Source organism: Cetorhinus maximus, chromosome 19, assembly GCF_964194155.1.
Source record: "Cetorhinus maximus chromosome 19, sCetMax3.hap1.1, whole genome shotgun sequence".
Lineage (NCBI taxonomy): Eukaryota > Metazoa > Chordata > Chondrichthyes > Lamniformes > Cetorhinidae > Cetorhinus > Cetorhinus maximus.
In genome coordinates this window covers 30,768,377-30,793,958 of record NC_135897.1, presented here as the reverse complement: position 1 = coordinate 30,793,958, position 25,582 = coordinate 30,768,377, and the positions used below count along the sequence as shown (strand labels likewise).

At 47.2% G+C, this 25,582-nt stretch overlaps 1 protein-coding gene across 1 annotated transcript; it reads right to left on the bottom strand.

The window, feature by feature from the left end:
- Positions 1-11,917: 11,917 nt before the first annotated feature.
- On the bottom strand, positions 11,918-13,851 carry LOC144694169 (G-protein coupled receptor 55-like). The gene is made up of 2 exons (XM_078564521.1): positions 13,816-13,851; positions 11,918-13,579 (listed from the first exon to the last, which is right to left on the bottom strand). The coding sequence occupies exons 1-2, from the start codon at positions 13,835-13,837 to the stop codon at positions 12,675-12,677; spliced, it is 927 nt and encodes a 308-aa protein (XP_078420647.1). The 5' UTR covers positions 13,838-13,851; the 3' UTR covers positions 11,918-12,674.
- Positions 13,852-25,582: the final 11,731 nt, after the last annotated feature.

Here is a 25,582-nt window from a genome sequence, read left to right as displayed (position 1 = left end):
GTGAGCAGGCTGTCTCCAATGCCGGTGCCAGCGAGTGGGGAGCACCTAGACATAGCACCCGCAAACGTAGATGTAAAGCACCTTAGCCACAACACAGGCTTATCACTAGCGGTTTTCTTTTGCCCAATGTTTAAGTTGTTTTTAAGTTGGTGTGCTGTTCAACACCTTTTAATGTACTTTCATTTCTGTATACAAGTGTGCAATCATTAAATGTTTTGGTTCTCAACAAGCCTCTGGGTGCTTCATTAATTCTGCAGGTGAAGGGTAACCCATGGTGTTATAAGTGACTTGTTTATCACTGAGCTTTATTGAAAAGGCACATAGTTGGTGTTGCTGACTAAGCAAACGTTGCTCTCAGGTATCAAGAATGGAGCCTGCAGCCCTGGCATGTGTTGGAGGTCCATCTGTGGTGTGCTAGCTGAAGATTCATTGGATCAAAGCCTCCCGGGTGTCCCTGCCTCCCTGGAGGTTGCCCGGGTCAGTGCCTATCCCCTCAGCATTCTCCTGAGCGTGCTCATCCTCGGACTCACTATGGGACTCATTTTCTGTTGCCAGAGCTTCTGCGTCTACATCTTCTTATTCCACTGTGTCCCCCCTTTCCAGCACCAGATTGTGGAGAGTGCAGCATGCAACAACTATCAGTGACATACGATCTGGGGGGTATTGCAGTGCTCCCCCGAATGGTGCAGGCATCGGAAGCGTATCTTGAGAAGACTGATAGTTCTCTCTACCACAGCCCTTGCAGAGGCGTGGCTCCTATTGTACCGCTGCTTAGCCTCTGTTCTTGGGAGGTGGAGAGGCGTCATGAACCACCTTCTGAAGGGATAGCAGATAGTTGGGGTTGAGGGGATGATTGTCACCCAGCAGCCATCCATCCAACCTGGCTGGAGCACTGAAGAGCCTCACCACCTGGGAATGTCTCAGGATGTATGCATCATGGGAGCCGCCTGAGTACCTTGCACAGACTTGCAGAATCTGCACCCTATGGTCTCACACTATCTGTACATTCATGGAGTGGAATCACTTCCTGTTGACAAAGCCACCCGGCTCACCCCGTGGCACCTCGATGGCGACATGTATGCACTCGACTGGATGCGGGGGAAGCCTCTGGCCTCGTCCGAGCGGTAGTGAATGTAAGTCAATGCATGCCTGAACAAAACGTCTGTCACCAGCTTTACACAAGTGTGGACAGCTGACTGGGAGACTCCACAAAGACCACCCACCGACCCCTGGAAAGAACCAGAGGCATAGACATTGAGGGCAGCCGTGACTTTCAGTGCCACTGGCATGGGGTGTCCACCCACACAGTTGGAGATGATCTCAGGGCCGATCATCTGACAAATGGAGGTCACTGTCTCACTTGAGAGACGGAGCCTCCTTCGGTATTGCACCTCAGTCATATTGAGGTAGCTGCTTCGCTGCCTGTAAACCCTGGCAGCAGGATAGTGGTGTCTTCTGCAGCCCCTTTTGCCTTGGACTTAATGTGGGCCCTGCGCCCCTTGCGCCTGCGCCTGTCCTCCCAAAGCTCGCTCCCCTGGAGACTGAATATGGATTCCTGGCTTCCTCCCACTTCTGGCCCTCCCGTCGTCCTCAGAGGAGGTGCCTCCAGTGGAGAGCACAACTCCCATTCCCAGGGGAAGGGAAGGCTGCCTGAAAGCTACAAGGCTCAAGAATGATGTTTACTCCAGAGTCCTGACCTGAAGCCTGTTATTCCTGTCCAAGGAGCGCTGAAGAGATTTGAAGTTCTACTGTTCGCACAAGCAAGTGCAGTAAATTCAAAAAGTAAATGACTAACAAATAGCATTCGCGAGCCCACTGACCCCTCTTATCCGGTCCGTGGATGAAGTTTTTAAAAATGTGACCTACCCGCCTGCCCGTTGCGCCCGTGCAACACTCTGAAAATCGCACAGGCTCTGAAAAATCTCAGTGTATTAATGGCTCAAGGGCATTAAGTGACCCATTAGTTAATGCCGGGCGCGCGTCGGCACTCATAGTGTGCCCGCCCACCGAAATATCGCCACGGTGCGCAGTGACGTCAGGATGCACAATTGACGTCATCACGCGCCATTTTACACGTCGGCGTGTCGGGCCCGCCCCCGCACGCCAACGTTAAAACTCTGGCCTAAGTTTTTAAATTTCAGTGCCATCATTCCTCTAAAGTGGTATATAAGAAAGCAGTTAAGCCCAGTTTTATACAGAATGTGGCATAACCAACAAGTTCCAATTCCAATTTTTTTGGCCAAGGTTGTGCAATTTAATCAACACAAGGTAGAACACAGGTGCTGAGTTTGTGAGGGTTCTTTAATTTAGCAGTTAATTTACTGAAGTTTATTCTTAACATTAAAATAAGAAATATTCGAGATCTTATGTCATATAAGTGCACGGCATTTATTAGCTATACATGATCAGGCTGATTGTTTTAAATATATTTCTCCTTTACTTCTTGTTTTTCAAAATCCATGTCTATTAATTAGTTTCCAGCTTGGAAGTGAACCTGAAAATTGTAACTGATGGAAAATCAAGAATTAATATACATAGAATCATAGGATCCTGGAGTTATAGAGCTAAAAATTCAATAAGATCCCTTAGAGGATGCAGGGATTGTGATGCAGGATTACCCTGCACCCAATGGAAGTGATGCAGGCATCGTGCATACTTCATGCTGTCTGTTCATCTCCATGATACTAGCTTGCAGCCCAGTGCTAAATGCCCCACTAAGTGGCAGTGTGCTCATCAGGGGGCACAAGATCGTGCTAGGTTAGTAACCAATTACAGCTAGCCTGCACTTCTTAAAGTCAGCTTGCACCTCTTAAAGGAGATGTGCATTCTGGCTGCAGCAGGTGCCAGGATAAAAGAGGAGTCTTGGTGCAGCTGGCCAGGAAGAAAAGGATTGTCAGGTTCACAGGTGCAGCACTGGAGGCCTCAGTGCAGGAGCTGTAAAGAAGGAGAGAGGTCATCTTTCCACAGGGGGCTGGGAGACCTCCAGGCATACACTGCAAAGACAGTGGAATCAGATGGCCACAGAGGTCAATGCCAGGAGCCTGGCCCTGAGAACCTGGATACAGTGCTAGATAAAGTTCAATGACTTCTTACAAGAGGTCAAGATCAGTGAATGCATCTTCATTCCTAACCATTGCATCACCAATCTCACACTTATCAAAGCACCACAACCCACCATCACTTATCAATCTCGCAGTCAGAACTCACACCTAACATTCATATGCTCCAACTCCTCCGCAAACACTGCCCTCTGCTACAACTCTCACGTCCACTTTTCACAGCTTATAATACTTGCAATTATTCAGCTATGCAGGCACATCACTCAAACATGATGCAACACACTCACTGACACTCATGCATCTCTCTTGCAGGACATGGTGGAATAGAGCAGGAGAGAGCTGCAAAGAAATGGCAGAATGCAGATACAATTTCATGTCCTCACCCCTTTGAAGGAGATGTTTCTTGACATGACTGGCATGGTTGTCACTCAGGCCATCGCAGTTGGCATTGCTGAAACCATCCAGGGTGGAGCACTTTCTCAAATCCTACTTCACCCTCTTCCTGCAATCTGTTATGATACACAACCTGCATTTGGAATAACAATGTACCGTTTTCTTTCCACTCAGCCTCTTCCCTCACCCCATCCCTCTGCTTGTGCATATATCTTTTCAGAAACCCAAGAACTGCCACCTGGCCAGCCAGTGCTACCTGAGGATGAAAGCCCAGAGGATGAAGGTCCAGAGGAAGAGCACAGGGCTGAGGAAAAAGCAGTATTGTTTGATCTGGCACTCACAGCCACCAGCTCAGGTGCTGACACTAGGAGTACCTTGGAGGGTAGATTTGAGGTGTGATCTGCATGAGCTCAGTCACTGGGCATGAGTGAGCTGCAACCGGGGTAGGAGGTGTTGGGGGAATGATAGTGTGTGTATCAGCTACCTGGAGGGCGAGGCCCCACATGAGTTCTGCCGCAGAGGACTCAGATGAGGACTTCAGTGGGGTGGGGATACAGGAAAACGTTGATGCATGTATACCAAAATTTTTGGTGCATTGGCAGGCCTGCGAGAGAACCTGGTATCATTGTCAGGGAGTACGGAGGATTCCAGGTCTCACTTAGCACAGGGGTTTCACACAGTCTGGAGCTCAGCTTTTTCAGCGTGGAAGTGGTGGCCAACCCCATGACTTGTAGACCCAGTCATGATGCCTCAGTTTCCATTGCCGCACAGGCAGAAGCCAGCCGTGGAAGCTCAGACTGAGGCCATTAGATCACTGCCTGTTGCCATACAGCCTGAGACTGCTGCCATTATGACTGTGGATACCAGTGCTCACAGGTGCACGCATATTCTCGGCAGTCCAGAAATCTGTGCTCTAGCAAATTACTGGTTTGCCGAATTTCCACCCAGGGGTGTGGCAGAATGATAGAATTTGTGCTCCCACTACTGCTACTTGGCCAGTGCCCCTACTGTTATCTGTCAGCCAGCCAGCCAAGACTGCTGCCACCCATGACGATGTGGTACAGCCCAAAGCGGCACCCTCAAGGCACAGAGCTGCTCGAGGGCATCCTGCAAGGCCATAAAGACATTGCGACATTAAGACACAGAAAGAGGCCATTCAGGCCAGCTTATACTCATGCCAGCTCTCTGTAGAGCAACCCAGTCAGTCCTATACCCTTACTCTATTCCCGTAGCTCTGCAAGTTAATTTCCCTCACGAGCCCATCCAATTTCTTTTTCAAATATTGATCATCTTTGCTTACACCATCCTCATTGGCAAAGGGTTCCAGGTCATTACAACTCACTGCATAAAATATTCTTCCTCACAGAATTCCTGTACCTCTTGCCCGAAACCTTAAACCTGGGGCCCCTAGGCCTTGTACCATCAGCTAATGGCATTCCTTTGTCGACCTTATCCAAACCTGTCATAATCTTGTAGACCCCTGTGCTGCCCCTCAATCTCCTTTGCTATAAGGAGAACAACCTCAGCTTCTCCAACATAACCTTGTGGCTAAATTCCCTAATCCCTGGAGCCACTAAGAATATGCTAAAAGATTTGCTTGTTATTATTGCAAAGATGCAAAATGAGTCTTGGAACATGTGGTCTGAAAAAGCTGTCTCTTCCTTTGATACTCATACTTGTGTGGTCTCCTGGCTCACCTGTGAGACAAGTAGGGCAAGTTCAGCTGGTAGCAAAGCCCAGGCTGTGATTGGCTGGCAGACAGTCCTGGCTGCTGTTACCGGGAACTGATGTGCACCCAGAATGCTTTGTTTGGCCTTTGGGAGATTGAAGCCGATTCTGGGGGACTTTCAGCCATTCTGGGAGTGTTGCCAACTGTCCATAGGTTCCAAAACAAGAAAGAAATGGCAATGTTAAGTACTCACTGGAAACTCACAAGTCAATCATACTGATGAAGGTCCCAATGGATTCATTAACTCTCCATTTCAGTTTTTTAAAAGATCTGCATGTACAGCAGCAGCCTCCAAAATGCTGTCCCACTCTGGGATACCCTACTGTTGCTGACAACATTTGTCTTGAGGTGATGCAATTTTCTGGGGACACAATAAAAATACCAGGGGCAATGAAGCCATTCTCACATGGCAGCGGAGTGGGGTCAAGTTAGGCATAAGCATTCGCTGTTGGGTTTGGTACAGGAAAATTCTGATTGAACATTTTAGGGGTGAGTAGGGTTGCCAATCTTCCCAGAATGGCCAGGAGTCCTCCCGAATTGGCCTCAATCTCCCGGAGGCCAAACGAAGCATTTCAGGAGCACGTCAGCTCCTGGCAATGGCAAACAGGGATTATTTGCCAGCCAAACACAACCCGGGATCAGGTACCATCTGTGCTTCCGCATGTTCGAGACTGGCTGTCAGCCAATCACAAACTGTGTTTAGGTATCGCCTGACCTTCCTATGTCAGGAGCCTAGTTCCCTATCCATTCTCTACTCAGCCTCGCAGAGGCCACTTGACGGAAATATCTGAACAGCCTACAGACCACCATCAGTGCGATGCCCACTCGGGCTGTGGAGCTGGAGGGAAGAGCGCTGATTATGAGCCAAAGTCAGACTCAGCTGAAACTGGCTGGATGCTGGTACAGTGATTAATTAATGTTATTAATTAGCGTCAGATTGAATTGGTGGTGACTTAGCAGACAGTGGTGTGCTGCCGAATTCCACATCCTGAGAGCAACTGGCAGGGGAAGGAATTGTTCAGACTCAGAGGTGGAATTTAGTGGATGCTGTAATATGTCTTTAATGGATGTCAGCATGACATCACTAGAAGGGAAATGTGTCATCTGATCCAGTGTTAGTTTCACTGATGCTTTGAGCAGAGCACATACACACAGCTCTGATGCCTTCAAGCTTTATACCTATGTATAACTGTTCTCATGCTCAGTTTTAATAAATTAACCCCTAACAGATTTACACATACCCCTATGATTGATTGGTGCCTTGTGTCTTATATAGTAAGTAAGTCCAAGGCATTATATCATTGTAATAGCACGACATGGTGATCAGCAATGGTAATACAGGTGGCAGCAAGATTAAGTACAGGTACAACATGGTTAACTGCCTTAGATTGTACAATATGACATGAGGCAACCCTTGGAGTTTTGCTTAGAGCGCAATGAAGTCACAGAATTGGAGAGTGTTGAAGATGCAGTGCGGTGACTGCAAAGAGAAGCTTTGAAGACACAGCACCAAGCCAATCTCAAATAAAGAGCTGGTAAGCAGATGGATCTTTCATAGTGAGATTGCGGTGTATAGCCTGTCAATTCAGTGAGTGGGACAGTCCATCGAGAGGACCAACAGCAGGTTAGCTCAATCGGGAATGGTAAGTGGGCAGGGTGTGAGCCAGATCAATAGAAAGCGAGGGAGAGTCAAACCAAAAAAACCAAAAAAAACCATCATAAAAATCAGGTCAGAGGAGGTTGCGATTATAACAGATGGTTTTGGGAGGTACTGAACACTAAATTGACTGAAAAGCAAAAACGCCATTACTCAGTGGTGTGTCCCAGCCACATCACGTCTTCGTGGATGGAGCTTTCGAAAAGCTTGTGAAAGTTGCTACAATGACACTCATCCCAGATACTATAGGAGCAGGAAGGTCAAAGGGATATTGTCAAAATGTCCACAAATTTCCCCAGTTTGAATTGGGATGAGCTGACCTAGGATCCAAATTCAAAATATTTAAACAGCGTTTCATGACCATGAGCATGACATGACTATAATCTGCACTTATTGATGCAAGCAACACGTAATGAAAGATTGGTGTTTAACAGTCTGAAATGTGTCATCAACATGCAACAGATCAATTTCTTCAGTTCTATTTATCCCGTTGCTGGCATATGTCCCAATCCAAGTGAAAGAGAGGATACTAAAACCATGCTAACTCCTCAAGATAAAGACAGCCTTCAAACATGTCTAGGTCTCTTAATTCCTTGTCACCAGACATTTCCGATTTTGCTCAAAAATCTTCATCACTACAGGAATTGTTGGGAAAGGATGTATCATTCCTGTGGCACGAAGACCTCCAATATCTCTTTGAAGCACTGAAACAGTCATTATCAGAAGCATCAAAATTGCAATTTTATGATCCTAGGGAGACAACTACCCTGGAGATAGATGCCTCACAGAAAGGGAGCATGCATACTACATAAAAGGCAAACCGATTGTATTTGCTTCAAAATCTCTGTCTGTAACAATCCAACTACTCCTACATCAAGTAGGAAACATTAGCTCTAGTGTCTGAAATCATGTATTTTCATACCTACCTATTTGGCAAAAGATTTGTGGTAGCGGCCAACCACAAGCAACTGGAGATGATTTGGTGAAAACCATCGACCAGTCCACCACCAAGATCGCAATGCCTCTTGACAAAGATTCAAGGTTACAACTGTGAGATCAGATACAAACCTGGTAACTTGATAGTCACATTGGTTACACTTAGTAGATTGCCTAACCCAGCAAAAACAGAAGATGTATGCTTAGATCGACAAGTTGACTTTATTGACATCAAGCTGGAAGATGTTCTGCAAATTGAATTGGTACATTTTATGCAATGCAAACACCAGTAGCTACAAGAAGAAGTGTTGAAAGATTCTACACTACAGAAACTGGGGACAATCATCATGGATGGATATCCTGATTCAATTCAGCATGTCCATGGACATTGAGACCATTTGGCCTTGTTGGGATGAGCTATGCAGCTCCCATGGAGTCATTTTTAAAGGTAGGCATATTGTCATGCTGGAATCTTCGTGACCTGATATTCTTCAACAACATTATCACTCACACATGGGCATTGACCAGATGAGAAGACTCGCAAGAGAAACAATCTATTGGCCGGGTATGAACAATGACATTGAAGTCATTGGCAAGAAGTGCGAGGCTTGTCAATAGCTTATGTCAAGTCAGTACAAAGCACCATTGATTCCATATGAAATTCCTACCCATCCTTGGTCCAAGATAGCATGTGGCCTCTATCATGGCAATGACACTGACTTCATCATCATTGTTGACTACTTTACCAAGTACCCCGTCATTAGACAATTAGACAATATATCAAGTGCAACTGTCGCGCACTTTAGGTACTATTTTCAGTATATTTGGGGGACCTATGGAGATCATTATGGATAACAGTCCGCAATGCTTTGGTAAACCATTTCAGGATATGGGTGAGAAATGGAATATCGATCACACTACTTCTTCTCATTACCCTAGATCTAACGACTGAGCTGAACGAATGATTCACACAGTGAATTCCCTAATTCTCTAATGTAGACAGACCAAACAAGACCTATACATTGCAATGTTACATCCTTGAGTGACACACCAGCAGAGCTCATGTTTGGCAGATCAGTGTGTACCAATTTACCTACTCTTATCTATTCTACTCTCTCAGAAACTAGAGAGCAATTTTAAAGTTGCAAGAGATGACTTACTTGCACAATGAAAGTGCAGGATTGCTAAGTTTACAGTTGGGACAACAAGTCCACATCCAGGGTCCCATAGAAGGTGCATGGTAACCAGCCGAGGTGACAAGCGTTTGTTCAGAACGAGGGTTCTTTGAAGTCATTATGTACAAAGGTGCAATGGTGAGGTGTAACCGAAGACAGATCAGATCCATTCCAGCTCCTCAACCACATTGCAGTCCTATTGCATCAAGGACAAGATCCCAAATGTAACCAGGAACAACACACAAGAATGACAACCCCACAGATTACAGTGAGCAATTAAGGAAACCTCCAGACAAGGTTACCATTGCATAATCTGGACATACCACAGATTACCTCTACACTGAGACTCATAGATTCATCAGTTCTATGCACTTGTGTGATGGTAACTAAACATGAACATGTATTGTAGATAGTTATACTTCTTTGGAAGTGGGAAAGGTACCTTTAAAAAGAAAGGGGGATGTTGTAATATGCCTTTAAGGGATAGCAGCACAACATCACTAGAAGGGAAATGTGTCATGTGATCCAGTCTTAGTTTCACTTTTGCTTTGAGCAGAGCCCACACCAGCTCTGATGCCTTCAAGTTTAATACTTATGTATCACTTTTCTCATGTGCCTAGTCTATATAAATGAATCCACAACATGTTTACTCAGTCCCTTATGAGCAATTAGTGCCTTGTCTTGTACAATAAATACGTCCAAAGTTTTAGATCATTATACACGACAGTGGAGGCAGGTTTATTCTCTCTTGTTCAGTGTCACAGTAATTTTCTCTTGTTTCACCCATTTGCACCACACCACCGCTTTCTGTGACATCACTTCCAATGATGTCCCCTGGAATATGTCCAGCCAGTGTTGTCAATCCTAGGGGTGGGGGTTTAGAGAACTCCTCTCTGTCTCATTTCCATTCTTTCTTTTCCTCTACCACCTGAAATTGATGGTAGTCAGAAGGAAAATTCGGTCCTGCATCTTTCATAAGTACTAAATTATTAGGTTCCAAGCTCCAACTTTCAACAGAGTTTCTCAGTGGACTTTAAAGTACTGGCCGGTTGGATGGCGAGAGGCATTAAACAGGGCTTTGCTTCTCTCATTGTTGTGTAGAGGATTGTTTACCGAAAGCATCGCACGTGCTGAGCAGCAGGGGCATGTTCATGGTAGGCATGAAGGAGGCTGTTTTCTCTTAAGGCAGCAGTCATTCCAAACCATCTAGTCCTCCCACTCAAATAACACAATATGTGCCAGAAAACATAAGGACCAGCAGCCATTTTAGTGGCTCTTGTAGCAAAAACTGTTGAGATCTATTTTAAATCCAAAGGACTTCCTACGAGACCAGACAGCTTTCCATATTGCATACTTCTACCACTATAAGACGTAGGAGCAGAAGTAGCCCATTCGGCCCATCGAGTCTGCTCCACGGTTCAATGAGATCATGGCTGATCTGATAATTCTCAACTCCACTTCCTGCTTTTTCCTCATAACCCTTGATTCCCTTACTGATTAAAAATCTGTCTATCTCAGCCTTGAATATACTTAATGGCTCAGCCTCTACAGCCCTCTGCATAAAGAATTCCACAGATTCACTACCCTCTGAGAGAAGAAATTCCTCTTCATCTCTGTCTTAAATGAGTGACCACTTACTCTGAGGTTATGCCCTCTGGTCCTAGGCTCTCTTACAAGAGGGAACAACCTCTCAGCATCTACCCTGTCAAGCCCCTTAAGAATCTTATATGTTTCAATAAGGTCACCTCTCATTCTTCTAAACTCCAATGAGTACAGGTCCAACCCACTCAACCTCTCCTCATAAGAAAATCCCTCCATACCCAGAATCAACCTAGTGAACCTTCTCTGGACTGCCTCCAATGCCAGTATATCTTTCCTTAGATAAGGGAACCAAAACTGTTCACAGTATTTCAGGTGTGGTCTAGTAGTGCCTTGTATAGTTTTAGTAAGACTTCCCTATTTTTATACTTCCTTCCCTTTGAAATAAAGGCCAACATTCATTTGCCTTCCCTATTACCTGTTGAACTTGCATGTTAACTTTTGGGATTCATGCACAAGGACTCCCAAATCCCCCTGTGCTGCAGCATTCTGCAGTCTTTCCCGATTTAAATAATATTCAGCTCCTTTCTGCCTGCCAAAGTGCATAACCTCACATTTTCCCACATTATATTCCATAAGTTTTTGCCTACTCACTTAACCTGCCTATATCCCTCTGTAGACGCTTTGTGTCATCCTCACCACTTGCCTTCCCACCTATTTTTGTGTCATCCGCAAAATTGTCGATAGTACATTCACTTCCCTCATCCAAGTCACTAATATATATTGTAAATAAACTACCTTCTCAAGGACAATTAGGGATGGACAATCATTGCTGGTCTTGCCAGCAACACCCACATCCCAAAGATGAATCTGAACAAAACTTCTCTGACTGTAGAAAGATTTGTATGCACTAGCTTGATTACATTTAGCAACAGGAAGTGCAGAGACAAGATACAGTACATATATATAGAGAAGCCATTAATAGGAAATAAGCTCGTTGCATACATAAGCATTGTCCAGAGAGTTTGGACAGAACTGGCCGAGCCCTGGGGATGCAGCAGGCTAGGAGGCCATTGGAGTCAGAGGCTCCATCTCTCAAAGAGGGGGCCAATAGCAGCAAAGCCACTGGAGGGGTTCCCCACCCCCTCTGAGGGGACTCCTGCTTGGCCTGTTTGAACCTTTACTTTAAATTTATTTCTCTGAGAGTACCTCAATTTTGAGACAGCATTTGGAGCCCAAACACCATCCCTAATTGGAAGGCCTCCAATGATATCTGGCACCCACCAGGACCTCATGGAAAAATCCTTTGCAGACAGCACAGAGAATGATGGGCTTCCATGGTAGGTGCAGTGAACAATGATGCTTAATGTGTCTTGGGCCAACAAACTGTTACTTATGCAGATCAGGCACAAAAATGTGGAACTTTTTCCATTTTTAATATAACTCATTCTGATGCCATAAAGAAACATTCAAAGGTAACAAGTGCATTGTTGGTCTTGGTGAGGAGACATCTTAAAAGTTCATGCAAACACTTACAATACAATAACCAGAAATAACCTATTCAGAATTGGTATAAATAAATTCAGGCAATTCACATGAATTACCCCTTTGCATGATGTGAAACAAAGTTAACAAATGGTAAAGGTCTTCAAGGAAGTGACCAATCTATTTTTATACTATGCACTAATTTTCTCATTTTTATGTGGTAATTTCACACGACATTGTGCTGCAAAGTTTTCAGGAAATTCCAGGTCATGATATCCAGTTCAGATCACAAGAGAAAAAGCTTTGGCATAATTAGATCTTGGGCATTAAGCACAATCCTAAATGTAAGGCCACTCAAATATGTGGCCAGTTCCCAATGTACCTGAAAGAATGGGTAAAGCAGAGCCTTAACTTTGTAACATGCTCTTTTTAACAAAATTACATTTTTAAATTTGCACAGAAACAATAAAATACATCAAGTTCTTGATGCAATTAATCGTTTGAAAATAATAGAAGATCAATCCAGGAGTAATTAAAGATGCTGCCTGGTTCCACCATTTTCTGATATAATTCCAGATTGACAGCCTCCCCAGTATTTTGTTTCTGTTAACTTCTGCAGACACAATGCACCGATTCCATACACATAAGAAAGAAACATTTGCTACGGAAATCTTCCTATTTCAGAGAGAGTAATTTGTACTTCAAACAATTGACTTGGTTGCCTTCACACTGCTTCTATATGACTTCCAGAACTCATTGATGACAAAATAGTAATAGATGGCATCCAGGACACAGTTTACATTTGCTAAACACAGGCATATTTGCAGGAAGTTGCGCAGAGGGACCAGGTAACCATCTGCTATCCAACAATTCCGAGCTAAAAAGTACATTAGGATCCCCACGTGGTACGGGGTGAAACAAACAAGAAATGTTAACAGATTTGAAAGGACAATTTTCGTGGATTTGCTCCTGGAGATTTTCTCAGATTTCAGGCTGTCACTTCTCTTTAGAGTTCTGATGATCTGAATAGAACAGAAGACCACGAGGAGGGCGGTGACTAGGAATATGGTTTGGAGAGTCACAACAGTAGGCATATTCCAAACGGAGGCAGAATGTTTGAAGAAACAGTTTGCAGATTCCCTTTTAATATAAAGGGAGATACAGCAAGACCAGACAACAATCCACACCAGGGCGCAGGCAATCACTGTTTTCTTTAGGGATCTGAAGGTTCTGGCCAAAAAGGGATGTTTTATGGCGATGTAGCGATCCAAACTGATCAACATGATGATCAGCATGCTTGCGTAAGTGTTCACATAGTACAGAGATTCCAAGAAGTTGCAGAATCCCGGACTCAGGATCCACGCCTCAGCCTGGTAGGCATAGATTTTGAAAGGCAGGGAGAAAAGCAGCAAAATGTCTGAAATGATCAGGTTAATCATATAGATGGTAGACACTGTCCACTTTTTACATTTGAAGCACAGAATCCACAATGCGACCACGTTGAGGACCAATCCCAAAACAAACGTCGGTGGATTAACTATGACCAGAAATCGCTTCACAGAACTATCCAGAACCATGTTTACCGTGTTGTTTCCCATACAATTCACTGCTGAAACAAGCAGAATGTAGACGTGAATTGTTATCAAGGTAAAGAAACTGCCAAACTTCATTTTTTATATATTTTACAAAAGTTGATTGGATGTCCTCACACTTCACAAAAAGCCCAGCATTTTTATTTAAACGTATCTAACATTTTATTATTGTAAATCATAAATAAGTTCCCTATAAATTGATGCAATGCTACATAATCGATCTATTAATATCTTGCAGAAGGAGACTTACCGCCCACCAAGCTCTGGTTCATGTTTGCTGTCTGGTTTGAGATTGACATGATATCTGCACACTGAAGAAGCGTCTAACTGAAATGCTTGCAAATCGAAGTCTAAAGATATGCTTCCCCTTTCAGCTTTCTGACATCATGACGGAAATTATCAAGAACTTGAGAGCTTTTATTGGCTTATGTTTGCACAGAACTACTACAGATTCAGCAGAGTGTTGATATATTGTTGTTCAAACTGTCAAAGTGTGCCAACTGGGTTCTCCTGAATTAACATCCAGCAAGTCTCGGCGTTAAGCCAGCTTCATCCGCTTCAGCGACGCGGATATAATTGGGCCGATATGCGCATTCAGCGCCAGGATTTCAGTTTAACATAGAAGATCGGAGCAGGAGTAGGCCATTCGGCCCTTCGAGCCTGCTCCGCCGTTCATTATGACCATGGCTGATCATCTAACTCAATAGCCTGTTCCCGCTTTCTCCCCATATCCTTTGATCCCTTTCGCCCCAAGAGCTATATCTAACTCCTTGAAAACATACAATGTTTTGGTCTCAACTACTTTCTGTGGTAAGGAATTCCACAGGTTCACCAATCATTTACCTCCAGGAGTGTCAGGCAACTCGATTGGCACCATTTTGGACTCTGCCCACGCCTCCCCCCCAACCCCCGAAATCTCCCCCTCCCCGACTCTCGACTCTCTTCCTCCCCGACTCTCTCCCCGACCCCAACTCTCCCCATCCCCAACTCTCTCCCCCTCCCCAACTCTCCCCATCTCCAACTCTCTCCCCCTCCCCAACTCTCCCCATCTCCAACTTTCTCCCCCTCCCCAACTCTCTCCCCCTCCCCGACTCACCCCCTCTCCGACTCTGTCCCGCTCCCCTACTCTCTTCCCTCCCCTGACACTCACCATTGACAACTCTCTCCAGCTCCCCAAATCTCCCTGTCCCCAACTCTTTCCAACTCTCGTACTCTCTCCCCCTCCCTGTCTCTCTTCCCTCCCCCAACACTCTCCATCCCTGATTCTCTCCCCTTCCCCGACTCTCCCCCTCCCCGACTCTCTCCCCCTCCTCAACTCTCTCACGCTCCCCGACTCTCTTCCCCCGTCTGCCCCCATCCACAATTCTCTCCCCTCCCCATTCTCCCCCTCCCTGACTCTCTCCCCCTCTCCGACTCTCTCCCCCTTCCTGACTCTCCCCATCCATGATTCTCTCCCCCTCCACGGTTCTCCCCCTCCCTGACTCTCTCCCCCCCCACCGACTCCCTCCCCCCCCGACTCCCTCCCCTAGCCCGACTCTCCCCATACCGACTCTCTCCCACCCACCGATGTTCTCTCCTTCCCAACCCTAACCCCATGCCACCTCTCTTCCCACCCCTGACTCTCCCACTCCCTGCCTTTCTCCCACTCCGCAACTCTCTTTCCTCCCCTGACTCTCCCCAAATCCAACTCTCTCCCCGTCTCTGACTCTCTCCTGCTCTGCCACTCTCTCCCAGTTCCCAACTCTCTCCCACTCCCCGACTCTCTCGTGTTCCCCAACTCTCTTCCCTCCCCTGGCTCTTCCCATCTCCGATTCTCTCCCCCTCCCCAACTCCCCTCATCCCTGACTCTCTCCCTCTCCTGACTCTCCCCATCCCAACTCCCCTCATCCCTGACTCTCTCCCTCCCCCGACTCTCCCCTCCCCGACTCTCTCCCGCTCCCTGACTCTCTCCCACTCCTCAACTCTCTCCCTCTCCTCGACTCTCTCCCCCTCATCGATTCTCTCCCCTCCCCAACTCTCTCCATCATCAACTCTCTCCCTCTCCCCATCCCCAACTCTCTCCCACTCTCTCCCCTTCCCCAACTCACCCCCCACAACTTTTTCCTCTCCTGACTCTGTTGCCTCCCCCGACTCTCCCCATCCCCGATTCGCTCCCCCTCTCGAACTCTCTCCCCCCTCCTCAACTCTTTCACCCTCCCTGACTCTGTCCAACTCCCTGTCTCTCTTCCCTCCCTTGACACTCCCCATCCCGACCCTCTACCACCCCCGGATGCACTCCCCCTTCTGACCCTATAGCCACCCACAACTCTCTTCCCCCCGACTCTCCCCCTCCCCAACTTTCTCCTGCTCCCCAACTCCCTTCCCCCAACTGTCCCCCTTCCCGACTTTACCGCCGTCCCCAACTATCTTCCCTCCCCTGACTCTCCCCATCTCTGACTCTCCCCATCCTGATTCTCTCCCTTTCCACGACTCTCCCTCTCTCTGACTCTCTCCCCCTCCCCAACTCTCCCGTTCCCCGACCCCCTTCCTCCCCGACTCTCCTCATCCATGATTCTCTCCCCCTCCCCGACTATGTCCCCCTCCAGGACTCCCTCCCCCATTCCGGCTCTCTCCACCCCTCCAACTCTCCTCATCCCGACTCTCTCCCACTCGTCGACGCACTCCACCTCCCGACCCTATCCCCACCAACAACTCTCTTCCCCACTGACACTCCCCCTCCCAACTCTCTCCTGCTCCCCGACCCTCTTCCCTCCCCCTACTCTCCCTCTCCCCGACTTTCTCCCATTCCCCGACTCTCTTGCGTTCCCCTACTCGCTTCCCTCCCCCACTCTCCCCCACCCCGACTTTCTCCCACTCCCCAAATCTCTCCCCTAACTCTTCCCCTCCCCGACTCACTCCAACTCCCCGATTCACTCCCACTCCCTGACTCTCTCCCATTCCCTGACTCTCTTGCGTTCCCCTACTCGTTTCCCCCCCCAGCTCTCCCCCTCCCTGACTCTCTCCCCCTCACCGACCCACTCCCCCTTTCCGACTCTCTCCCCCTCCCCAGCTCTCCCCCTCCCTGACTCTCTCCCCCTCCCCAATTCTCTCCCCATCCCCGATTCTCTCCCCCTCCCTAACCCTCCTCATCCCGACTCTCTCCCTCTCCCCAACACACTCCCCTGTTCGACCCTCTCCCCATCCCCAACCCTCTTCCCCTCCCGGCTCTCCCCTCCCCAACTGTCTCCTGCTCCCCGACTCTCTTCCCTACCTGGCCTCTCCCCCTCCCAACTTTCTCCCACTCCCTGACTCTCTTCGCCCTCCCGACCCCCAACTCTCTCCCTCTCGCCAACTCTCTCCCTCTCCCCTTCTCTCTCCCCTCCCTGACTCTCTCCCTCCCGACTCTCTCCCCCTCCCCGACTTTGTCCCACACCCCGACTTTCTCCCACTCCCTGACTCTCTCGCACTCCTCGTCTCTCTTCCCTCCCCAAATCTCTTTCCTCCCCCGGCTCTCCCCCATCCCCGATTCTCTCCCCCTCCCCAACTCTCCTCATCCCCGACTCTCTCCCTCTCCCTGACTCTCTCCCTCTCCCTGACTCTCTCCTTCTCCTTGACTCTCTCCCCCTCCCTGACTCTCCCCATCCCGACTCTCTCCCACTCCCCGATGCTCTTGCCCTCCCTCCCCAACTGTCTCCTGCTCCCCGACCCTCTTCCATCCCCTGACTCTCCCACTCCCCGACTGTCTTCCTCTCCCCGACTCTCTCCCACTCCTTGACTCTCTCCCACTCCTCGACTCTCTCGTGCTCCCTGATTCTCTTCCCTCCCCCGGCTCCCCCCATCACCGATTCATTACCCCTCCCCAACTCTCCTCATCCCCAACTCTCTCCCTCTTCCTGACTCTCCCCATCCTGACTCTCTCCCCCTCCCAACGCTCTCCCCCTCCCGACCCTCTCCCCTTCCCCAAATCTCTTCCCTCCCCTGACTCTCCCCCTCTCCAATTTATTCCCACTCCCCAACTCTCTTCCCTCCCCAACTCTCCCCCTCCCTGACTCTCTCTCCTTCCCTAACTCTTTCCCACTCCCCGACTCTTTTTCCTTCCCTGACACTCCCATCCCTGACTCTCACCTCCTCCCTGGCCCCCTCCTGCTTCCCAACTCTGTCCCACGCTCCAACTCCCTGCCCCTGCACTGACTCTCTCCCCTCCCCAACTCTCTCCTGCTCCCCGCCTCTCCAGCTCCCCGACTCTCTAACGCTACCCGGATTCTCCCGTTCCCCGACCCTTTCCCACTCCCCCAACTCCCTCCTGCTCCCCAACTCACTCCCTCCTCCCAACTCCCTCCCGCTCCCCAACTCACTCCCAACTCTCTCCTGCTCCCCAACTCTCCCGCTCCCCAAACTCTCTCCTGAATCTCCAACTCTCTCTCCCCCCCAGAACTCTTCCCCTCCCCGACTCTCTCCCCCTCCCAACTCTCTCCCCCTCCCTGACTCTATCCCGCTGCCCCGAATCTCTCCCCCTCCCCAACTCTCCTCCCCTTCCTGACTCGCTCCTGTTTCCCCAACTCTCTTCCCCCTCCCCAACTCTCAACCCCTCCCCAACTCTTTCCCCCTCCCCAACTCCACCTACTTGACTCACTCACTTGACCCCTCCCCCAACTCAATCCTCCTCCTCCAACTCTCTCCCGCTTCCTCTGACTCTCTCCCACTCCTGACTCTCTTCCCCTCTCATCTCTCTCCCGCTTCCCCAAACTCCCTGACTCTCTCTCTTCTCCTTGACTCTCCCCCGCTCCCCCGACTCTCCCCCTGCCCGACTCTCTCCCAGCCCCTCGACTCCTGCTCCCCGACTCTCGCGCTCCCCCGACTCTCTTCCCACATCCCCAACACCCTAAACCTACCCCAACTCTCTCCCATTCCCCCGACTCTTTCCTGCTCCCCAACTTTTATCCCCCTCCTCGACTCTCCCATTCCCCGACTCTCTCCTGCTTCCCCAACTCTCCTGCTCCCCTGACTCTCTCCACCCCATCCCCGACTCTCCCCGACTCATTCCCACTGCCCATCTGTCTGCTGCTGGCTGACTCTCTCCCCCCCCCCGACTCTCTCCTCTTCCCCCGACTGTCTCCCCTTCCCCCGACTGTCTCCGCCTCCCCGATTCTCTCCCCCTCCCCAACTCCCTCCCTTTCCCCGACTCTTTACCGCTGCCCACCTGTGTGCTGCTGGCTGACTCTCTCCCTCTCCCTGACTCTCTCCCGCTCACTCACTTTCTCCCAATCGCTGACACCCTCTTTTGTTTCCCGGACGCCCTCCCTTTTGTCTGGGGCATGCTGCAGTCTCAGCTGCACTTCTTGGCAAATATGTGGACAAAAATGTTAAAAGCTAAAGATGTCTGAACACATCTAATAGGATGCATGTGAGATGTCATATTCCAGTAAAGGGCCATTAGTTTGCAGTGTGCCAGACGTTTCCACTTCACTAAACATGTAACTAAACATCTGCCACACACTGGAACTGCACTAATCTCAGACTAGGGCAAGGCTGATAATGCCAGTGGCTCTGAAGATGACCATGTTAATATCCTTCTATTGTCTGACTCTTTCCAGGCTGGAGCAGGCAAGATTTGCTATATCTCCCAGTCTGCCAACCACTGTCACTGAGCCTCTGTAATCCAAGAGACTTGAAGGAATTATTTTAACTTTATTTCTTCGGGTGATTGTCTCACTGATGAATGAAAATCATCTTTCCATATTTTAGCAAAATCTTGAATGCACATGAGTAGACCAGCACTTATCGAAGTGTGGTTTAGTATTTTTATTATCATTGCACTCTCATGTGTTTCATTATTATTAGTTGGCATTACTGGTTAATGTTTAACTTGATGTGAATTGGCCCTCATGATGAAGGTAACAGTATCGCAGTATGTTTACAATGCAGAAGGAGGCCATTTGGCCCATCGAGTCTGCACTGGCTCTCTGAAAGAACATTCCATAACGTTATTACTGGGTAATTGAGAATTTAAGCTCAAAGACAAGGTTTGTGGTATTTCTTCAAGATAAGCACAACTGAAACATGTCACTTCTTGAGAGCTCCGGGGTAATTTGCTGATTAATATAATTATTAGATTGCTCTCAATTGTGTGAATTCAGCAAATGATCTGAAATACTTTCTCAAGATCTCTTTTCTATTGAAGACAGGAGAAATCAACAATTTCTGTAACTGTGTAGCAAAACCAGTTTAAGTTATTTTAGTAATCTGCTGGTGTAATTGTATAAGGACAATTAGGTAAGTGAAATTCAAATCATCTCACTAACACCAATCACATTTTGCTCCATCAGCTATTATGGTTTTCCCTAGTCAGGAAAATTACTTGGTGACACTCACTGACCAAGTTCACATAGGATTAATGCTTTTGGCAAGTTCCAGAAGGTGGTCAGTGAATGTGGAATTTTACCCATAAAGGCGTCAATACTTCAGAAGAGGAAGATTAAAGGTTGGCCAAAATTAAATTAAATTGTGTTTCACAGATGTGAGCCTCCTTGAACTTCAGGAAACTTCCCCAGAAATGGATAGACTCCATCTGTAACCTCCTACTGAAAACTGATGTATTCACAAAATTGTACTGCTTCCTATTTTCTCACAGGGAGTTTCATATATCCTTCAATATTTAAGCAATTTGGCAGTGGTTAAGAAGACCAGATACCAGCTGTAAGAAATAGGAACAGGAGTAGACCATTCGGAACTGAAAACTAAGACAAAGCTAGTTGAAATCAGTAAGCAAAAAATAAATTTAGAATAACTCATACTTGGATTCAGTTCATCCATTTTATATCCAACTTCCTCATTCTCACAACTAGACTATTTAAAAAAAAGAAAAACAAAATGAGAAAAAGTAAAACTCCAGACTATTTTAGGTGTTGTTTTCACAGTGTTTAATACCATTTGTGACCCTTCAGATAATGAAGCAGTCCATATGCAGCAAGACCTGGACAACATTCAGACTTAGACTGATAAATGGAATGTAACATACACACCATACAAGTGCCAGGCAATTTCTAACAAATGAAAATCTAACCATATCTCATTGACATTCAATGGCATTACCATCACTAACACCCTCACCATTAACACCCTGGGGCTTAGCGTTAACCAGAAACTTAATTGGACCAGCCATAACAATACTGTGGCTAGAAGAGCAGGTCAGAGAATGGGAATTCTGTAGAGAATAACTCACCTCCTGACTCCCGAAAGCCTGTACACCATCTAGGCACAAAGCAGGAGTGTGATGGAATGCTGTCCGCTTGCCTGGTTAAGTGTGGCTCAAACAACACTCAAGAAGCTCAGTACAATCTATCAGAAAGCATCCCACTTGATTAGCACCCCATCCACCACCTTAAACATTAATTCCCTCCACCACCAATGCATAATGGCAGCAGTGTGTACCATCTACAAGATCCACTGCAGCAACTCACCAAGGCTCCTTGAACAGCACCTTCCAAATCCCCTGAACTCTACAACCCAGAAGAATAAGGGCATAGATACATGGGGTCACCACCACCTGCAATTTCCCCTCCAAGGCACACACCATCCTGACTTGGAACTATATCGCTGTTCCTTCATTGTTACTGGGTCAAAATCCTGGAACCCCCTTCCTAACAGCTCTGTGGGTGTACCTACACCAGATGGACTTTTAAAAAAAATTATTTATGGGCTGTTGATGTTGCTGGCTATGCCAGCATTTATTGCCCATCCCTAATTGCCCTTGAGGAGGGCTGGTGAGCTGCCTTCTTGAACCGCTGCAGACCATGTGCTATAGGCACACCAACAGTACTGTTAGAGAGGGAGTTCCAGGGTTTGACCGAGTGACAGTGAAGGGACGGCGATATATTTCCAAGTCAGGATGGTGTGTGACTTGGAGGGGAACTTCCAGGTGGTGGTGTTCCCATCTATCTGCTGCCCTTGTCCTTCTAGATGGTAGTGGTCATGGGTTTGGAAGGTGCAGTCTAAGGAGCCTTGGTGAATTCCTGCAGTGCATCTTGTAGATGTTACACACTATTGCCACTGTGCGTTGGTGGTGGAGGGAATGAATGTTTGTGGATGGGGTGCCAATCAAGTGGGCTACTTTGTCTTGGATGGTGTCAAGCATCTTAATTATTGTTGGAGCTGCACTATCCAGGCAAGTGGAGAGTATTCCATCACACTCCTGACTTGTGCCTTGTAGATGATGGACAGGCTTTGTGGAGTCAGGAGGTAAGCTACTCACTGCAAAAATCCTAGCCTCTGACCCGCTTTTGTTGCTAGTCCAGCTCAGTTTCTGGTCAATGATAACCCCCAGTTTGTTTGTAACGGGGGATTCAGCGATGGTAATGCCATTGAACGTCATGGGGAGGTGGTTAGATTCTTTCTTGTTAGAAATGGTCATTTTCTGGCACTTGTGAATGTTACTTGCCACTTATCAGCCCAAGTCTGGATATTGTCCTAATCTTGCTGCTTATGGGTATGGACTACTTCAGTATTTGAGGAGTCACGAATGGTGCTGAACATTGTGCAATCATCAGCGAACATCCCCACTCCTGACCTTATGATGGAAGGAAGGTCATTGATGAAGCAGCTGAAGATGGTTAAGCCAAGGACACTACTCTGAGGAACTCCTGGAGTGATGTCCTAGAACTGAGATGACTGACCTCCAACAACCATAACCATCTTCCTTTATGCTAGGTATGTCTCCAACTAGTGGAAAGTTTCCACCTGATTCACTTCTTGATGCCACACTCGGTCAAATGTGGCCTTGATGTCAAGCATAGTCATTTTCACCTCACTTCTTGGACTAAAGCTGTAATGAGGTCAGGAGTTGAGTGGCCCTGGCGGAACTCAGACTGAGCATCAGTGAGCAGGTTGTTTCTGAGTAAGAGCTGCTTGATAGCACTGTTGATGACCCCTTCCATTACTTTACTGATGATCGAGAGTAGACTGATGGGGCGGTAATTGGTCAGATTGGATTTGTCCAGCTTTCTGTGTACAGGACATAGCTGGGCAATTTTCCACATTGCTGGGTAGATGCCAGTATTGTAGCTGCACTGTAACAACTTGGCTAAGGCCGCAGCCAGTTCTGGAGCACAAGTCTTCAGTGCTATTTCTGGAATGTTGTCAGGGCCCATAGCCTTTGCAGTATCCAGTGCCTTCAGCTGTTTCTTGATAGCACGTGGAGTGACTTGAATTCGCTGAAGACTGGCATCCATGATGCTGGGGATCTCAGGAGGAGGCCGAGATGGATCATCCACTTGGTACTTCTGGCTGAAGATTTTTGCGAATGCTTCAGCCTTATCTTTTGCACTGATGTGCAGGGCACCCCCATCACTGAGGTTGGGGATATATGTGGAGCCTCATCCTCCTCCAGTTAGTTGTTTAATTGTCCACTGCCATTCACGACTGGATGTAGCCGGACTGCAGTTTAGATTTGATCCGTTGGTTGTGGGATTACTTAGTTCTGTCTATCACATGCTGCTTCTGCTGTTTGGCGTGCAAGTAGTTCTATGTTGTAGTTTCACCAGGTTGACACTTCATTTTTATGTATGCCTGGCGCTTATTTTGGCATTGCCTCCTGCACTCTTCCCTCTACCAGGGTTGATCCCCCAGCTTGATGGTAATGATAGAGTGGGGAATATTCTGGACCATGAGGTTACAGATTATGGTTGTATACAATTCTGCTGCTGCTGATGGCCCACCATGCCTCCAGAAGGCATTTGATAAAGTGCCACATCAGAGGCTATTGAGGAAAATAAAAGCTCATGATGTAGGGACTAACATATTGGCATGGATAAAAGATTGGCTAGCTAAAAGGAAGCAGAGAGTGGGCATAAATGGGTCTTTTTCAGATTGGCAAGATGGGATCAGTGGCGTGTCATAGGGATCAGTGCTGGGACCTCAAATGCTTACAATTTATATAAATGACTTGGATGATGGGATGGTTGCCACATTTGCTGATGATACAAAGATAGGTAGGAAAATAAGTTATGAAAAGGACATAAGGAAGATACAAAAAGATATAGATAGGTTAAGTGAGTGGGCAAAGATCTGGCAAATGGAGTATAATGTGGGAAAATGTGAAATTGTCCATTTTGGCAGAAGAATAAAAGAGAAGCATATGATCTAAATAGTGAGAGATTACAGAACTCTGAGATGCAGAGGCGGCCTAGGTGCATGAATTGCAAAAGGCTAGTATGCAGGTACAGCAAGTAATTAGGAAAGCTAATAGAATGTTACCATTTATTGCAAGGGGAATAGAATACAAAAGTAGGGAGGTTGTACTTCATTTTACAGAGCACTAATGAGACCACATCAGGAGTACTGTGTATATTATTGGTCACCTTATTTAAGGAAGGATGCAAATGTGTTAGAAGCAGTTCAGAGAAGGTTTACCAGACTAATACCTGGTATAGATGGGTTGCCTTTGGAATAAAGGTTAGACAAGCTACACTTGTATCTGCTGGAGTTTAGAAGAGTAAGAGGTGACTTGATTGAAACATATAAGACCCTGAGGGGTTTTGACAGGGTGGGTGTAGAGAGGATGTTTCCTTTTGTAGGAGAATCTAGAACTAGGGGTAATTATTTAAAATAAGGGATTGCTCATTTAAAACGGAGATGAGGCGACATTTTTCTCTCCGAGGGACATGAGCCTTTGGAACTCTCTTCCTGAAAAGACGATGGAAGCAGAGTCTTTGAATATTTTTAAGGCAGAGGTGGATAAATTCTTGGTAAGCAAGGGGGTGACAGGTTATCAGGAGTAGGTGGGATGCAGAATTGAGATTACTATCAAATCAGCCATGATCTTATTAAATGGCAGAGTAGGCTCAATGGGCTGAATGGCCTACTCCTGCTCCTTCTTCGTATGTTTGTATGGGTGCCTAGTTTTGAGTTGCCAGCTATGTTTTGAAATCTATCCCATTTAGCACGATGGTAGTGCCACACACGATGGAGGGTATCCTCAGAATGAAAGCTGGACTTTGTCTCCACAAGGACTGTGTGGTGTTCAGTCCTACCAAAACTGTCATGGACAGATGCATCTGTGACAGCTAGATTGGTGAGGACAAGGTCAAGTAGGTTTTTTCCTCTTGTTGGTTCCCTCATCACCAGCCACAGGCCCAGTTTAGCAATTATGTCCTTTAGGACTCGGCCAGCTTGTTCAGTAGTGGTGCTATCGAGCGACTCTTGGTCATTGATATTGAAGTCATCCTGTCCCCTTCGCACCCTCAGTGCTTGTTCCAAGTGGTATTCAACATGGAGGACCACTGATTCATTAGCTGAGTGGGATGTGGTAGATGGTAATCAGCAAGAGGTTTCCATGCCCATGTTTGACTTGATGCCATGAGACTTCATGAGGTCCAGAGCCAATGTTGAGAACTCTCAGGACATCTCCCTCCTGACTATATGCCACCACCTGCCAGTGAGACAGGACATACCCAGGATGGTGATGGTGGTGTCTGGGACATTGCCTGTAAGATATGCTTCCATGAGAAATGGCTATGTCATAGACATAGTTGTTGCTTGACTAGTCTGTGGGACAGTTCTTCCAATTTTGGCACAAGCCTCCAGATGTTTGTAAGGAGGAATTTACAGGGTTGACAGGGCTGGGTTTGCCGTTGTTGTTTCTTGTGCCTAGGTCAATGCCAGGTGATCCATCCGGTTTCATTCCTTTTAATTGACTTCACAGTGATTTATTACAACTGAATGGTTTGCTAGGCCATTTCAGAGAGCAATTTAGAGTCAACCACATATGCTGTAGGTCGGGAGTCACGTGTATGCCAGAACAGATAAGCATGGCAGATTTCCTTCCTCGAAAGGGGAATTAGTGAACCAGATGGGTTTTTAATAACAATTGTTTCATTGTCACTATTACTGAGACTAGCTTTTTGTAATTCCAGGGTTATTAACTGAATTTGAATTCTACCAGCTGCCGTGGTGGGATCCATACCCTTGTCCCCAGAGCATTAGCCCGGGCATCTGGATTACTTGTCCAGTGACATTGCCACTATGCCATTGCCTCCCCAAAT

Bases quoted from the DNA above. Each gene is read 5' to 3' on its own strand.
- LOC144694169 (XM_078564521.1), bottom strand. From the start codon at position 13,837: ATGAACCAGAGCTTGGTGGGCG. The intron at 13,580-13,815 runs GTAAGTCTCCTT...TTGTTTCAGCAG, and splicing joins GAACCAGAGCTTGGTGGGCG to TGAATTGTATGGGAAACAAC.